This window comes from Vanacampus margaritifer, chromosome 2, assembly GCF_051991255.1.
Source record: "Vanacampus margaritifer isolate UIUO_Vmar chromosome 2, RoL_Vmar_1.0, whole genome shotgun sequence".
NCBI lineage: Eukaryota > Metazoa > Chordata > Actinopteri > Syngnathiformes > Syngnathidae > Vanacampus > Vanacampus margaritifer.
The window spans coordinates 4551119-4569418 of record NC_135433.1 but is presented as its reverse complement, the minus strand read 5'-3'; the positions used below and the strand labels follow the sequence as shown (position 1 = coordinate 4569418).

At 38.9% G+C, this 18300-nt stretch overlaps 1 protein-coding gene across 1 annotated transcript; it reads left to right on the top strand.

Moving 5' to 3' along the window:
- Positions 1–5117: 5117 nt before the first annotated feature.
- LOC144043959 (protein phosphatase 1L) lies at positions 5118–16718 on the top strand. The gene is made up of 4 exons (XM_077558081.1): positions 5118–5812; positions 9024–9198; positions 10421–10582; positions 12244–16718. The coding sequence occupies exons 1-4, from the start codon at positions 5414–5416 to the stop codon at positions 12597–12599; spliced, it is 1092 nt and encodes a 363-aa protein (XP_077414207.1). The 5' UTR covers positions 5118–5413; the 3' UTR covers positions 12600–16718.
- Positions 16719–18300: the final 1582 nt, after the last annotated feature.

The following is an 18300-nucleotide window of genomic DNA, read 5'->3' as shown; positions in this document are numbered from 1 at the left end:
CATACTGTGTATGCAATCATATTATCAGGTGCATGTGTTGGAGTGGAATGTTGAAAATGGAAATAAAAGTGCATCAGCAGTTCAATAAAAAAATAAAAAAAATAAACTCATATAGTAGAAATACATTAAACCAATAGGGAAATACTGTTCTAAAAGATGATTGCTAATGACCTAATTGTTTAATAAATAAATACAAAATATATTGTTTCTTTTGGAATATTCTATATTTTGTATATTTAATATTCTAATTTATTGACGCAAATTTGGGGTTTAAGTCAGATATAATCATCAAAATTAACTCAACTCAAATTTATTTAAAGAGCACTAAAACAACCTTAGTTGCAAACCACCGTACAAATCAGACACATAAAAACAGAAGACAGTTAAAACTGATTAATCACATAATGACAGTAATTATTACAAAACACTAAAACAATGCCGAGTCGAAAGCCAAAGCATAAAAATGTGTTTTAAGATGGATTTAACAACAGAATTATGAAATATTTCACTTTGTGTGGCGTGACGAATCAATACAATACATGTGCTGTTTTTTTTAATTGAACAAATGAAATCAATTAGGTCACAGGTGTCAAATGTAAGGCCCAGGGGCCAGATCCGGCCCACCTTATATAATTTTAAAGAAAGAGTTACAAAAGTAAATCATGTGTGTCAACTTCAACGATCCTTTCTAAAATCTCTTCCAAAATTTCTAATTGTCATGTGTAATAAATAATGAGACATTTTGCAAGATTTTTTTTGTTACATTAAAAGGATGATTGACTCATTGAGCCATTTTCAGCACCAAAAAGTTTATATTTTGTCCAGAATTAATTTGGTAACTTCATTATTTTTCATGTTCAATTAATACCTTTGAAAACAAATTTTTGCACTTGCTGTCGACTGAAGATGACATCATCTGTGCTAACGACCAATCATGGCTCAGTTTGCTGACCAAACCCAGAAAACAGGTGAGCCATGATTGGTCGTTACCTACTTCCTCAGCACAGGTGACGTCATCTTCAGTCACCAACAAGTGGAAAAATTTGTTTTTAAAGGTATTAATTTTTTTTATTTTATGTCATCATCATTGTTCTCCTTTTTTTTTGGAATGTGGGTGTGTGTTTGTGCGTTTGTGTGTGTGTGTAAAAAAAACAAAAAATCCCATACCGTTCACCTAAACCAGTGGTGTCCAAACTCGGTCCTCGGGGGCCGGTAGTCCTGCAGGTTTTGGAGGTTTCCCTGCTCCAACGCACCTGTTTCAATCAACAGGATTGTTATCAGGCTTAGTAGAGCTTGCTGATGAGCTTCAGCTGTGTTGGAGGAGAGAAATATCCAAAACCTGCGGGACTACCGGCCCCCGAGGACCGAGTTTGGACACCACTGACCTAAACCAAACACTTCAGAATCCAGCCAGAGTCGTGGGCCGTCAGGAGACCCGAAGAAGGACCAAAGAAAAGAAAGGAAAGTGAAGTCCAGCACCGACCAGACATCACCCACCGGGCCACCAACCAGAGTCCTTCACCAACCCCAGAGACATCCAAACTCCAACAAATCAGGGAGACCTCAAGGGCCCAAAGGAAAGACTGAGGAAAGGTAGGAAGGATAGACGGAGCAGAGTGAGATCCACAGACATCAACCTCCACCGATTCAACGACCTGAGGGAGAAGCAGATTGTGTCTGAGTTACGATAGATGCTGGTGTGGTGGATCTGGCATGCATGGAGCGGTTCGCAGCCGAGTGTGAAGCGGTTGGGATGAAAATCAGCACCTCCTAATCCAAAACCATGGTCTTCAGTCGGAAAAGGTCGGGGATGAGATCCTGCCCCAAGTGGAGGAGTTCAAAGTATCTTGGGGTCTTGTTCACGAGTGAGGGTAGGCTGGAGCGGGAGGTCGACAGTCGGATCGATGCAGCGTCTGCAGTGATGCGGACGCTGTATCGGTCCGTTGTGATAAAGAAGGAGCTGAGCCGAAAGGCAAAGTTCTCGATTTACCGGCCGATCTACGTTCCTATGGTCACGAGCTGTGGGTCTTGACCGAAAGAACAAGATCCCGGATAAAAGCGGCCGAAATGAGTTTCCTCCGCAGGGTATCCCGGGCTCTCCCTTAGAGATAGGGTGAGAAGCTCGGTCATCCGGGAGGGACTCAGCGTCGAGCCGCTGCTCCTCCACGTTGAGAGGAACCAGTTGAGGTGGCTCGGGCATCTGGTTCGGATGCCTTCCTGGAGAGGTGTGGGCATGTCCCAATGGCGGGAGGCCCCGGGGACGACCCAGGACACGCTGGAGAGACTACGTCTCTCGGCTGGCCTGGGAACGCTTTGGGATCCCGTCGGAGGAGCTGGGTGAAGTGGCTGGGGAGAGGCAAGTCTGGGCTTCCCTGCTAAAGCTGCTGCCCCCGCGACCCGACCCCGGATAAGCGTTAGATGATGGATGGATGGAGGTATTAATTGTACAAGAAAAATATTGAAGTTATTAAATTCATTCTGGACAAAATATTCCATTTTTACTGCTGAAAATGGCTCAATGAGTCAAGTATCCCTTTAAATGTAACAGTAGTTCAACAAGCTATTACTTCTTAACTTCTGATTTCAAAACTATCCATCCAACAATTTGTTGTGTAAATGTAATGATGCAATGAGATGATTAAACGTGTATTTGGTTCCAGCAACTGAACGACCCTCTGAGGGAAACCGTAACTACAAAGTGGTCCGCGACAAAAATAAATGTTGCATGATATTGACATGATTTGAGACATTATGATTAAATCACTAAATTATGACCTATGGTAATCCATTTTGTTTTTGAATTCTTTTGAATGAGTAGCAGATCATGCTGAAGATGTAAGATAATTGTCAACTGAGATCTCATCGTATTACTATTTTTCAGAGATGTGAAAACATTTTTTTTTTCTTTCGTAGTCAAAGCTCAACCTTATGAATGTAAACAACTTACATATTTTCTCTGCAAAGAAATTCATCACAGGCAGGCGGCTTAGGGGAATGTCACTGTAACATAAAAAACATTTTTTTTTTAGAAACACGTCGGTGAGATGGATTGCTGCTGTGTGCAGGCGAGTGAGTTAGCGCCTCTCTGGGCAGGGATGCAACATTTGTAAAAGTCAACGCCATTTTTCACTGTATGGCGAGGGTACGCGGCCCAGTAGTAATTGATGGCGATGTCATGTCGCGTCTTTACTGCGGAGGGTTATCCGTTGCAAAGGCAACTCTTCCCGTGTCGCCTCCAACAGGCTTTGTTTTTAATCGCACGAGTCGCATCACTTTTATAAGGAGGTAGTGGTGTGCTGTGTGTGTGTGTGTGTGTGACGGAGGATGCAATTCACCTTCAACCTTTTCTTGAAAGACAACAACATGAATGTCTAGAACGGTGACGTGAAGATCAGTGATAACACACAACAATTTAAGTACATTTCAGGGTGTCAAATATTGGATTTTTAATATTCGTAATAAGTCAGGATGGTGTCCTTTTTTTTTTTTTTTTTTAACTATTTGTTTGTTTCTGCAATTGGAAACTAAGAACAATGCACCCTCTAGTGGAAACCATAACAGGGAGCATACTGTAAAAAAAATTGGAATGGTCGCCAATAATCCAAGGCGATATATAGGTCAGGGGTCACAACTTTCTAAAGATGAGAGCGACTTCTTGGCTACTGGTTAGTGCAAAGGGCTACCAGTCACATACAAATTTCCAAAATAACACATTTGCTCAACTTACATGTAATAATGTGATTATGATTTATACTGATATACTGATTATTGTGATTTCTCACAATAATTAGGAAACAGATCAATATGCAAAACTTATTTCCTCTAATTCTCTGCCAATGCCAGTTTTTAAATAATTACGTCTATAAGATCCCTAGGAAATTACAATTTCCTATTTTTTAGAACTGGCCAGCAGGTTGCTCAAATTGTGGACCCCTCATATAGACAAACAATGGACTGGTCAGCAGTCAATCAGGGAACATTTAGACAAACAATGAACCAGTCGCCATCAATCACAGTGGTCATAAAAGCCAACACTGGATAGGTCGCCAGTCAACAAAGGGCCACATATATGGAAAAAAAAAATCACACTCTACCTCACTTGTGAACAAACTAGAGTGTCGCAACTTCATTATGCTACAATAAATCTAACTTCAACCATTGAAAACTACTATCAGACACAGGAAGCGGTTTGAAAAGCAATACTGCTACCTAGTGGTAATCCATATGTATTGCTGGCTGCTTCACGGTTTGCATCTTGCCAAGAGCAACAAGACAGAACTGGCAAGGACATTGACAAAACCCGTTACCTTTGAATGGAAACGAAACAGGTGGCTCATTGCTTTGGTCTCGTCCTCCAGTGACTTTTTTTTTTTTTTTTTTTTTTTTTTACAATGGCCCGCTAGCACAACTCCAGCATCTGATATTGAATAATGACAGCACAGGGGACAGTAAACTTTTTTTTATCATTCATTATTTAAAAAAATATACGACTTTTAACGTAAAAAAAAAGAAGAAGTGCAGTTTAATAACATATTACAAATGCAATCTTGAATATACCACTTTTATAATCGCTAAAATATGACTTTTCTCACATCCAACTAGTATTCTTGAAAATATTTGTATCTATTATTTTTTTAACTCTATTCATGTAATATGACTTTACGCTCGAAAACAGGACTGTTGATCTAAAAAAAAAAAAAATACATTTTGAAAATAATTACTTTTTTAAACTTGAAAATATACTTTTATAATACAAATTAGACTTTAGTCATGTAATATTTTGTCCTAGTCCAAAAAAGATGCATCTTCATGCATGAAATTATAAAAATGTTATTATTGTAACATGCACAACACATCACGTCAGCCCAAAAGAGAGTGATATACAACTTGCGGTGTTGCGGCGGCGCTCTTACAATCACGTGACGTTAAGCGTCAAGGTAAACACTCGAATGTCGCAACCGCTGTGGATTTTCAAAACAAGAGCACATTATCAAACCCGTGGTTTACTTCCGTAATAGTTTTATCTTGTACAAAGTGATGCGTTTATGCGCGTGTTTTAATGCCGAACTGTTTCGAAGTGAAACGTAAAATACGGGTCCGCCGTAGCCGAATGGAGGAAGGCTGTTGCTCTTCCTCCCCCCGCCCCCCGCGTCGCTCTCCTCGGGGTGGGTCTAACCACCAGCAACATCCGCGTCCGCCTCGTGAGATGGACCGCGAGACATCGGGCTCAGTTCGGTAGTCGTTTCGCTGCTGATTTAAAGCCGAAGCGAATGAGGGTGGCCCCGTCGCCTGATTCATACCCGCCCGGCGTGCGGTAGTCGCGGCCGCACAAGCTCCGTCAGGCCTCGGTGGCGACGGTGGTGCGTTCAATGTCCCCCTTTGATGGAGTGAACCGTGCTCTGGGCGGCGTGTGATGATAGGAGACACGATGACGCTCTTGTCTCTTCTGGGTCGGATCATGCGCTATTTTCTCCTCAGGCCGGAGACGTTGTTCCTGCTGTGCATCAGCCTGGCGCTATGGAGCTACTTCTTCCACACGGACGAGGTGAAGACCATCGTCAAGTCGAGCCGCGACGCCGTGAAGATGGTGAAGGGCAAAGTGGCCGAGATGATGCACAACGACCGGCTGGGAGGCCTCAGCGTGCTGGACGCAGAGTTCTCCAAGACCTGGGAGTTCAAGAGCGACAACGTGGCCGTGTACTCCATACAAGGCAGAAGGGACCACATGGAGGACCGCTACGAAGTGCTCACAGACATCGCCAACAAGAGCCACCCGTCCATCTTCGGCATCTTTGACGGCCACGGCGGGGAGGTAAGCGGCGCGGGCCTCCCCGTTGCACCTGAATGCGTCATTCTGGACGCCAAAATACACGAGCGGCATCACTCGATGCAGAGAGGCTGCACAGGAAATGTCTCTGTGTGTTGTGATATTAGATTGTCGTGCAGTAATGTGAAAGTGGGCGTTAATTATCTTATTAGTAGCAGTAGCGTTAACTATACATTTAAAACAGAGAAGTTTCCATTCTTACTACTGCTTTGTGTTTCTTTGTGTGCCCCCCCCCCCCCCCCCCCCCTACCCCCTTACCCATTGCTGGAGCCATCACAAAGAAAGCGCATGTGTGTTTTTTTTTGGTCTTCTTTCCACTCAGTGTGTCGTCAAGGGTCAGTGGATTTCATGTCATCAGACTGAGCATTCTCCGCACCGCCACCCCACATAAGTCCCAATATACAGTAGTGCCTTGAGATACAAGTTTAATTTGCTCAATGAACACGCACAAAACTCAAAACCATCTCAACTCATTTTGCATTGAAATGAATGGAAATGAGCCGCCTACTGCTATAAAAAGGAGGAAAAATAATGCTCTATAATATTATAGTAGGGGTGTAAAAAAAAATCTATTCGACAATATATCCCAATATTGCAGCGCGCAATTTTCGAATCAATTCAATATATGGCCGAATCGATGTTTAAACATAATTTTTTTATGCAAATATTCAACAAAGCATCTTACTTAGAGTTAGGAGTCACACTTTAATCATGGAATAATTATTTATTAATGGAACATGAATATAACTGCTGTGCGAATGGGTGGATGTGAGGCTTTGTAAAGCGCTTTAGGCACTATAGCTAAAAAAGCGCTTTATAAATAGCAGTTCATTCCATTCTATTAAGCCTTGATATTTCATTTCAGTGCTATTCAAACATGAAACAGACTGTAACCTGTTTGTTGAATACAGTGGCTCAGTTATAAGCCTAAAGTTTCAGATAAATAAATACATTTTCATACAAATCTTTCAGTGTACAAGTTTAAAGAAAAAAAATCACAATAATCAATTTATAGATTCGCATCGGGATTAATCGGTATTGAATCGAATCGTGATGCGGATCGAATCGCCAGTTACTAGACAATTCACACCCCTACTAACAACATATTTAAAGTGATTGAGTGCATGACGATTGAATGCTGCAATCCCACCCTGGCCACAAGGAGGCAGTAAGATGCAGTCATGTAGGCAAACAAATAAGAATACTACTTCTACTACTGTAAGGGATTCAATAAGATGCTGAAATTGTCATTTTTTTTTTTTTTTTAGTTGACAAAGAATAACCCTTGCTTCTAAAACTGCTACTATCCATGCTAACCGTTAGCATGTCAATGGCGTTTTGCATTGTTTGTTAGCATGAAGCTAAGCAGGCATCGTTATGTTTGAAAGTAAACAACCTGGGAGTGGCATGAAACAACTTAAAGGCTCTTTTTGGAAGAATTGTTCACTAGTTGCCTAACTTCTGCCTTTTGTGAAGTGAGTTGAATTGAGTTGACTGCCTCCATATGGCGCTCGTATCTTAAGTTGACGGTGCTATTATACTGAGCACAACTGTAGTTTCTATTGTTTGGTGAGATTTGGTGAGAAATTTCCAGACTGTTGGCACAATCATTTTGAAGCTTAAGGATTTAATTTCCTCAGGAATTTTCTGCGGATGAAAACGTAATTGAACATTTTTTTTTAATGCGGTCCTCCTGCTGCAGGGCCACCGCAGAACTCGACACCCTCTCCTTCCATATCTTGTATCCGTCTTTCATTTCCTGTCGCTCTTGGCAGTTAGTTAGGTCCTTTTTGATGACTGCAAGTTGGAGACTGTAAATGTACATTTACTCAACGGGACGTTTTTGGTTTTCTTTCCTTCCTGTCTTTGACTTCTTTATTTTCATTCTACGTTATATTTTATTTATTGGGGCTATTGGACCATATGTTTATTGGGTTTCTCTGTTGCTATAATCCTTTGTAATAGATTGGGTCATGTTTACCGGTATTTGTAGTCTGAAACTGACAAGGTGCTGCTCTTGAAGATGGCAGTTAGAGTAATCTCAGATGGCAGATATGCAGGTAACAATCAAACATGGATGGATAATGGATAGAAACTTTGTAATGTGGTTCAGGCTAAAACCATAAAAAAAAAAAAACATTAACACTCACTACACATAACTAACATTTTAACATCACCATCAAAGTTACAAAAGCCAAACAAAGCTAAAATAAAGCAAAACTGCTGACCTTATGAAGATGCCTGTCAGACACATAATAAGCATAAATTATTATTATTATTATTATTATTGTCATCTACTTTAGTAAGAATTTTGTAAGGGCCAATTCTTCTGTTTACATGTAGGTCACAAAGTTGACCTTTAGGTGTCACTATTGCATCAGGTGAACGCCTATTAATAATAATAATAATAATAATAATAATGCATCGGATTTAAGGAGGAAGTGCTCACCATTTTGTAGGTGGAGCATTTTTGTTAACTTGTCATTAAAAACGACTTATTTCAAAAACGTGATCAAGCTTGTCAAACATTGCCTGTCTATTCATCCTCGGTGTCATTAATTTGAAATTAGCCACTACAGATTTCATTTGAATATATTGCACATGAAGCTAAATAAAATTGGACCTAAATAAATTTTTGCTAGCCAACAATTCTAAATGTATTGTATTTCAAAGTGAAATACCATCAAATGTACTATACGCCATTAAAGAAAAATTTTAGGCCACATGACATCATTCAAAGTTCGAATAGTTACTATAATTTGGAGTACAGTTTGAGAATCTAGTGTAAAATACAAAATTTATAGAGTAAATAAAATAAAATAAAGTATTACAGCACATCCTACCATAATGTGATGCAGAGCTTCCCCTGTTAAAAAAAAAAAACATACTCATTTGCATCCAAACTATTTAAAACAACAACAACATAATTCTGGATATATTATGATTATCAAGCTTCTCCATAATCTTACCAAGCAAAATGATGGAGAAAGCAAGAGCAGGGCAAACATGATGGAGCTTGCTTAATAATTCATCAGGAGTGCTCAATATAAGTGATTGTAAAATGAAATTAAAAAATTGACATCAGTTTGGTCTATCTTGCTCTAAAACTTCAGAAGTGGAAAAAAAAAGGGGCTGAAAAGTTAGCTTTGTGTTAACTCCTCCTTTTGTCCCCGTCACCCCCGCCCCTTTCCACAAGGCCGCAGCCGACTACGTGAAAGCTCACCTGTCCGAAGCCTTGAGGCAGCAGCTGCAGGCGTTGGAGCGAGAAAGGAAGGAAAGCGCCCCGTCGTACGCCGGCATCCTGGAGCAGCGCATCCTCAACGTGGACCGAGAGATGCTGGACAAGCTGTCGGCCAATCACGATGAAGCGGGTCAGTGTACAGGAAGCTGTTTGCACTTGAAGGGAGGAAGCGTATCCTAAATAATTTCAAATGATGACGTGAATGTGAAACAAGGTTCATGCGTTTTTCTTGGATGTAGTTTCTTAACTCATTCACTGCCATTGACGGCTATAGATGTCAATTTTTTTTTTTAATTATTTCTATTAGTTTAACATTTTTTTCCACTTTTGTGAGAGTATGAAAACCTAGATTTTTTGGGGGGATATTTAGAACAGATATAAAATCGTGAGTTAACTAGTGAAGTCATGCGATTAATTACGATGACAAATTTTAATCGCCTGATGCCCCTAATTTTTAATAATCTTTTCTTTTCTTTTTTAAATCTTTTTCTTAAGAAGAAAAGATTATTAAAAAATAGAGCCGTCAGGTGATTACAATTTTTAACTCTTTGACTGCCAGACGTTTTCAGAAAAGGGATGCCGTGTGTGCCAGCCGATTTAAGCATTTTGACTGATCTTTCAAGGTCCACAGAAAATTATGTGTTTGGACTATGGAAACACACATACTACCAAATGAATGATTGGACTCTCATCTTTCATCAGAAAAAAAAAGTTTCTTTCTACCTTATTCCGTTTTTCAGTAATCAACAATAGAAAATGGTTAGTTTCACCTCTGTTTTGAAACAAACGTCTTTTAACGTCTTTGGCACTACTCCCTAGGATTTTACTAAACGTTATTTAACGTTTTTGGCAGTCAAAGAGTTAATTGTAATTAATCGCATGACATCACTAGTTAACTCATGATTTAAAAAACTGATTATTCAACAAAATAATTAGACAACAAAACTCGACGCAGCTCTGCTTACCTTTTGGCTTTGGCATGATAGCAGGAGTGTCACACCCGCGGGCGATACGGGTATTTCTGCATGACAGTGAGTGTTTTCAGACTTGAAAATGGCTCCAGATCTTCACCCAGGCGAGCTGCCGGACAACTTCCTGAATAAAGGAAAATCAAGGTTTTTAGCATTGCTGGAAGGCAAATCATTCAATTCAAGAAAGTAATTACGGGGGGGACACTGTAAAAAGTATGGTAGGCAGGTCGATGGCAATGAAAAGAATCAATATTGGGATCTTTTAAATCCGCAAGTTTGACTTTAGAATTTATGTATACAGCTTAATGTATCTCCACTGCTAAACAATTGACAGTATTTGCTTCCGATGAGTTATGTCCTTTTCAAAATGGTCTTGTCCAGGAACAACGTGCCTGGTGGCGCTGCTATCGGACAGAGAATTGACGGTAGCCAACGTCGGCGACTCCCGCGGCGTCCTGTGCGACAAAGACGGCAACGCCATCGCACTATCGCACGACCACAAACCGTATCAGCTCAAAGAGCGCAAGAGGATCAAGAGGGCGGGTAAGATAAGAGGAAAACTATTAGAATGAGGACAAGTGATGAATGTGCCGTCTCAACACGTGTACTGAGACATGGCACATTTTTGACGTGAGAAGAATTCCAAATGCTCGAAAACGAATGATGAGTTGGTCTCATTTTACTCACCAATTTACTTTGTTTAGTTGAACACAAATCTATGAATCTGTTATATGAATGGCAAAACTGGTTGGTTGTTCCTTGTTGTGACATCTAGTGGAAGAACATGTCATTGTTCTGCCTGTCACTATCAGGGCCGTTTCTAGCTTCATGGTGGCCCTGGGCAAGATGCTGTTTGGGGGGGGGGGGGTAGTTAGTTAGATGGTCTCCTAAAATACCACATTCTATTAGACTTTATAAACAAAACAGACTACAGTTAAAAATTAAACACCTTAATCTTTGACTGCCAGACGTTTTCAGAAAAGGGATGCCGTGGGTGCCAGCCGATTTTAAGCATTTTGACTGATCTTTCAAGGTCCATAGAAAATTATGTGTTTGGACTATGGAAACACACATACTGCCAAAACAAGATTGGACTCTCATCTTCCATCAGAAAAAAAAAGTTTGTTTCTACCTTATTCCGTTTTTGAGTAATCAACAATAGAAAATGGTTAGTTTCACCTGTTTTGAAAAAAAACGTCTTTTAACGTCTTTGGCACTCCTCCATAGGATTTTACGAAACGTTATTTAACGTTTTTGGCAGTCAAAGAGTTAAGTTGACAGTCATTTTTACATCAATAAATAAATTTGAGTGTTTAGACAAACGTTTAATTAAAAAAAAAAAACACAACAAAACAAACTCAATTTTAAAGTGCAACAAAAAAAACAAACTCACTTAAAATAATTCCTTAGGTTATCAAGCAAATAGACTATGAGTGAATATTCCAATTTTTTTTAATGACAGTAATATTGCAGTAATACAGAATATTAAAATTATTCTGTTTCATATTAAAAAAATGTGAGCTTTAAAGCTTGCACCCAATTACAAATTTGTCACTTTTAAGCATTTTCTACAATCATTTACATATTTTAGGAAGGTTATCATCTATAAATAAATGCCAGAGGCTAGCGAGCTGGCTAGCAAAACAAATAAACTTGCTAAAAATAAAATAAATAAAATAAAATGGAGTTTCGCCAACAAGTGCCATCCTTTCTCCTTTGACTGTTTTTTTTTTCAGTTTTCTTTTTTTTCGCACCACTTCTTTTTGATGCCATTACGCTGTCTGTTTTGTTTACTACTCTCGCTAACAGGAAAGGTAGATGTCAATCATTCTCCCACAGTTAGCGACATAGAGGCTCTACGTCACTTACTGTGTGATCACTAACTGTGTGACACAAAAACACCAGCCACAGTTCATTTCATTTATATCCTACGTTTATTTTTTTAAGCATAAAAGGCATGTCATAAACAAATATTAGAGACAGCTAAAGACAGGACTTTTTTATCATCAGCTCGCATCTTAAGAAACTCTTAAATGACTCATATCTCAAAGTCACTGCTGTATATAGGAATTTCCAGCGGCACACCTGATTTATGATCTCTTACTTCACCCGTTTCTGAACCAAAAGTCTTGTGGCAAACATTTGCAGCACTTGGACGCCCCCTCCTGGCCTATTGTGACACCGCATTTTTCACCCTTCCACAGGAGGCTTCATAAGTTTCAACGGTTCCTGGAGAGTTCAAGGAATCCTGGCCATGTCCCGCTCTCTCGGCGACTACCCACTAAAGAACCTCAACGTGGTCATCCCCGACCCGGACATCATGACCTTCGACCTGGACAAACTGCAGCCGGAGTTCATGATCCTGGCGTCCGACGGCCTGTGGGACGCCTTCAGCAACGAGGAGGCGGTGCGCTTTGTCCGCGAACGGCTGGACGAGCCGCACTTTGGCGCCAAAAGTATCGTCCTGCAGTCCTTCTACCGCGGTTGCCCGGACAACATCACTGTCATGGTGGTCAAGTTCAAAAGCGGGGCGGGAGGGAGCAGCAAGGCGGGGGAGTAAGTCAAGTGGATTGTATGTGATTTGATCCATCGTGTACAATACAAGAGGACAGAGACCAGCACGAGTGTACAACTGGATGAATCAAACACACCAAATTAAGACAAGAGAATCGAAATACCATGAAATATTGCCTACAACAACAAAAAAGTACCAGCATGTATCATTCAAGTACTACAGTTGACTGTACCCGATTGGTTCAACCCCACAGAAGCTTCTTGGGAAGAGGCTAAGGTTAGTGCCTCGTTGTAATCTAAAACTCCCAACCTTCTTGCTGCATTGTATAAATGTCCCCATTGACCAGATTTTCTCAAATAGTGGCACCTGCTCTAATAAACGCCTCGCCCCAGTTAAATGTGAACAGCCCTCTGCACACCCCTGGCTTGTTTTCTTTAGGAAAGCGGGTGAGCTGGAACCAATCTTTGCTGACTTTGTTTCGGGTGAGAGGACACTGAATTGCTAACGCTAGGCAACAGCGAATTTTAATCAGAGATGGTGCAATGTGTCACTAAACGTATTTTTTTGCACTGATTTATCAAATGTCTTATTTTTTTTCCCTACCACATCAGGTTTTTGAGATATTTTCATTGTTTGTTTTCAAGCTTGCTGGCAAAATACGGATTCAAGGATTTTATGACGTGTTGCCATTTATTGCTATGCTGCTGAACCTAAACCTCTAATTCATAAATATTACTAAATATTAGGGGTGTTAGAAAAAAATTGATTCGTCAGTATATATTATTACTATGTGAATGCTAAAAGCATTCATTCATATGTTATGTTTATTATATCTTTTTATTCCGCCATTTTTCGTTCTTCAACTACTTCTACAATTCTCAGATTCAAACCATTCTAACATGTTCCAAAAATTCACGCTTGGTGGGCTATTATTTTTCTCATTCCTAACTTTCACCGTTTTTCCACAATTCAACATTTTTCACCCCCAAAAAATCCCATTCATTTTGAATGATACATAATTCCATATTTGTCAACAATATTCCCCCTCATTCAGTATGATCCCATGTTTCTATATTTTTTCATTTAGCATTTCAGCAATCACACGCAATTTCTCTAGAAATTGCATCATGTAGTTAACTGATTCACTGCCATTGACGTCTGTAAACGTAAAAAAAATATTTTAACTATTTCTATTAGTTTAAATGCCATTGACGTCTATAAACGTAAAAAAAATCATTTTAACTATTTCTATTAGTTTAAATTTTTTCCCACTTTTGTTAACAAGAGTAATTTTTTTTAATAATCTTTTTTTTTTTCAATAACGATTATTAAAAGTTAGGGGGTGTCAGGCGATTAATTTTTTGTAATTGTAATTAATCGCATGACTTCAATAATTAACTCACGAATAATCAAAAATGTTAAAAAAATGTGTTTTAAATGTACAAAACATTTTTTCTAGGTTTTCATACTCTTGTTAACCAAAGTGGGGAAAAAAATGTTAAACTAATAGAAATAGTTCAAAAGAATTTTTGACGTCTATAGCCGTCAATGGCAGTGAATGAGTTAAGAAAGCCTAATGTGCTAGAGGAAAAAAGGAGGGCAGAGTTAGAATCAGTGCAAAAAAATTCAAATCTTGAAAAGTTTACTTGCGTCTCTGATTCAGATTCAAATTCATTGGCCAATGTGGTCAAAACCCGTTTTTATACTCACATCTATGGACAATTCGTGTTTCTCGAATTCATCTAACAGGCACGTCTTTTAAACTTGTGAGGAAGCCAGATTGTCCAGAAGTATGCAATTGTGCTGAGATTCAAACTCGGGACCTCTTGACAAATGGGCGGACATGCTAATCGCTAGTCTACCCAGCTACCATTGCAGAACATTCCAAAGAAATTGACCTTATTTAAAATTTGAGAATTAAGAAAAAAAAAAATCTATTTGCTGACAAGAAGAGAGTGCCTCACTGGAAAAACAATGTTAGCAAGTAGCTCTCCAGAATGACTTTAAAGTGGATTTCAGGACTAACATAATTGAGCCCAGAAAGTGATCCGCAATGGAGATGTACCGTTCAGTGACTAATGGAGGATTTAATGTTATCCAGCCATGCATTTTCTATAGCACTTGTCCTCATTGGGTTTATGAATCTGCCGGGACCTCACCCAGCTGATGTTGGGCGAGAGGTGGGGTAAACAAACGTCTGAACTGTTTCTCAGCTGATCGCAGGGCACATAAGAAACATGGGCGATTTAGCGTCTTCAATTAACCTAAGAAGCATGTTTGAAGGATGTGAAAACATGGGGAGGACATACATATTTGTAATACAGTACTGTGTGTACCATAAAAACCATATAATTATGAATCTGCATATGTAAATTGATCTCCCTTAAAGATGCCGAGTATGCAACAATTGAGTAAAATATCCTCTGGGCACTATATGAGGAAATACAGTTTGATCTTAACATTGCAGATCAGGCTCCCAAAATACGACTAGAATCGTATTCAACTTCATTGTACAGTGGTGCCTTGGGATACGAGTTGAATTTGTTCCGTGACCATGCTTGTAACTCAAAACATCTTTCCCCACTGAAATGAATGGAAAAGCAAAATTGGAGGGAATGTAGAGGGAACTGAAAAACAAAAGAAAAAAATAGCATGGTGTAATATACTTTATGAAAAGCATATCATTAAATAGAATGTAAAGAATCGGTTCTTGACAAAAAAAAAAAAATCCATTCAATTGAGATGCATGCCTTGGCCACCCGGAGGCAGGACAATACAGACACGAATATGCATGCATTAAAAATAAATAAAGAAATAAATCAAGTCGGGTATCTCAAGTCACCACTGTACTATTTAAATGCACTTTTAGTTGCTGGCATTCTTAATCACTTCCTCTATGAAGCAAGAGGATTTGACTGGATAGTACCTGATGCGGTTTATTAGCGGTCCTTCTGTACGCGTCTCCGAAGCTCATGGACAAAAAGTACAGGGATGTGATTTTTCCGCTAATTCGCGGAATTCCGCTTTTTTTATCTCCCCCCCAAAAAAATATATATATTTTTTTTATTATTATTATTTTTTTTATTTTTTTTTTGTAGTTCATTGTGTATGCACATGACTCCGACAGATAACATCTTCTGCTATAACAAAGACATTTGTGGTATGCTCTAATATGAGTTACTTTTCATTTGGTCATGATACAATTATTTGTTCATGAAATTTGAACTCTTCAACATTATTTATGTGTTAACTTAGTAATCACATTAGTTAGATATGATGATATTCTCAGTGATAGTTTTTAAAAGCAAAGACAGTCCAATGTTTTTGAATGTGACTGATTTTGAGTTGACTAAATGTCAAAAATAAAAACTAAACTAAAAAATGTTGCCATTTTATATGGGATAGTTCAATATACATTGAAAATTTATGCTGTTGTTTTGTCTATTTCTTTGTCATGTGAGTGCATTGAAAGTACTTAAAAACACGGAAAACCCATGAGCTCAGGGGGGCTACGCCCCCCTTGTCCCCCCACCAGGGCACTGCCCTGGACCTAGCTGGGTGCCAGCGGCCCCCAGACCCCCGGCTAAATTTTCAGATAATTTCACTTTGGTCAAATCACATCCCTGAAAGTAGTCAGTGGCAGCTAACCATGAGAATCTGAAAGATGAGGCCTAGTGTCGCACTACACTACGCGTACAGTGAGACATAACGTGAGTAGCCCCTCCAGCAATATACTGTGTGACCAGTGTTGTCAGCGGCAATAAGTTTCAAGCAAAAGCTACGGTTAAACCATGACTCATCATTATATTCCTTTAAATGCATTTTCTGTTCTCGCTGGGATATAGTCGCATATTGTACAAGTTGAGCAGTACTTTTTTTTTTTTTTAAACTGCTTCTTTTTTTTTTTTTAAACCACAAACATTATTTAAATTTTGCTCTAAATTTAAAGTTTTTTCCTTCAAAAAGTTTCCATGCAAAATCCAACAAAATTCCCTTGAAAGGTGACTTCTTTGTGAAAGAAGTCAAAGCGTTTTATTTTATTTTCAACTGACCTTATATGCCTTATTTATTGAGTTTTTGGTGTCGAGCAGATTGGCAAATCTGTGTACTGTATATTTATCTTGTTTTTGTTCTTATGTTTTACAATAAAATACATACTCATCACTTCACTCTGGACCTTTTCATTTCAACGGGTCAGGGGAACAATATGACACGTGGACCACATGAGAATTTTTTTTTCCAATCTAATTTCTACATTCTAAGATAATTTCATACCGTTCTGACTTTAAAGTGTTATCCCTACGGCAAAATGTTTTCAACATTTTTGCAAACTAAAAACCAAAAATTAGGATTTTTATTTCCCTACTCTTTAATTTCTACATTTTTTTTTACCAACACAAACAGTTCTCAGAATGTATTCAAAATTTCAAAATAAAAACTTCAGAGTTTGTTTTTGTTGTAACATGCTAGCTATGCTATGCTAGCGCAGTCGGGCAACCAGCTAACTTGCCGAGATTCTTCGCCTCAAATTCACAATTGATAAATGCGCATAGCAACCAATAAAAGCCGAAAGTACAGAAGACGTACGTCTTGCTTACACATGTAACGTTAGAGGAACCTGGGGGGGGGGGGGTGACATTCATCAAAAACAAAAAACCACAGCCGAGTCTGCTGGGAAGTTGACCTAGCATGACGGGCGGGCTTGCGATCCCGTGACGTCAGTGAATACTACGTATAGTCAGGTTGCTATCGAGCTATATGTTAGGATTTAAGTTTTTCTCCTTCACAAAAGGTACCTGATCACAGAGCACAATGTGAAATCTATTCAATCTACATTTCTATATTCTTCACTCAGGATGCCGTGTTGCTATATGCTAGCATACCAACTGTTGGAATTTGAGCTATTCCCTTTGAGTCCAAAGATTAAAATAGCTCCACAAGGCAAGCCCAAGCCCGCCGTAAATCTTTCACAAAAAGTCACTTATAGATTTGCAACAGGTAGCAGAAACTTTTACAATTTCCATAGGAATTTTTCTTAAGGCTGCTACTGCTTTAGCGTAGGGTAGTGAATGAATTACATTGCGTACGCATTATGCTGCAGTCGTAGAAATTAAACTGGCCCACAGTAGTATTACAATAGAACGACGGCGTATTAGGGCCACGTATAAATATTTTTTTTTTAGAGGACGCGGGGAATATTCAGAGAAAAAAACGTGCAAATTTGCCACTTTATAAAGTGGCAAATTTGAGAGTAAAAAATAAATAAATCTGAAACTTAATGAGAAATACACGTACCTTAGCTAATGTGAGGATTCATTGGTGGTTAATGGGACACTGTTTATAAAATAAAAAGGCAGGATGGAGACTGAGTCATTCTTAATTAAACTTTACTTGTTTACATGGCAGCTAGAGGGACAACACTTCCTGATCCCCTATCAGCTGACTAAACACTAACCAATCAGAAGCTAGCATACTTCAGGTAAATGCAAGTAAATGACGGAGAGCAACAGACTTAGCTACTTGTACAAAAAAATAAAATAAAAATAAAAAAATTAAAAAATATATATATATGAATGTGTAAATAATAATTCTGGAAACATTAATGTACAAGCAAATATACATTTTAACAAATTAACTTAAATGCTTGATCGTCAGGGTGTACCCAACGCTTCAAAGAGCTAATGCTTGATGATATGCTTAAAGCCATTACTATCTCCTTATTTGAAATCCTGACCGAAAAGGCACA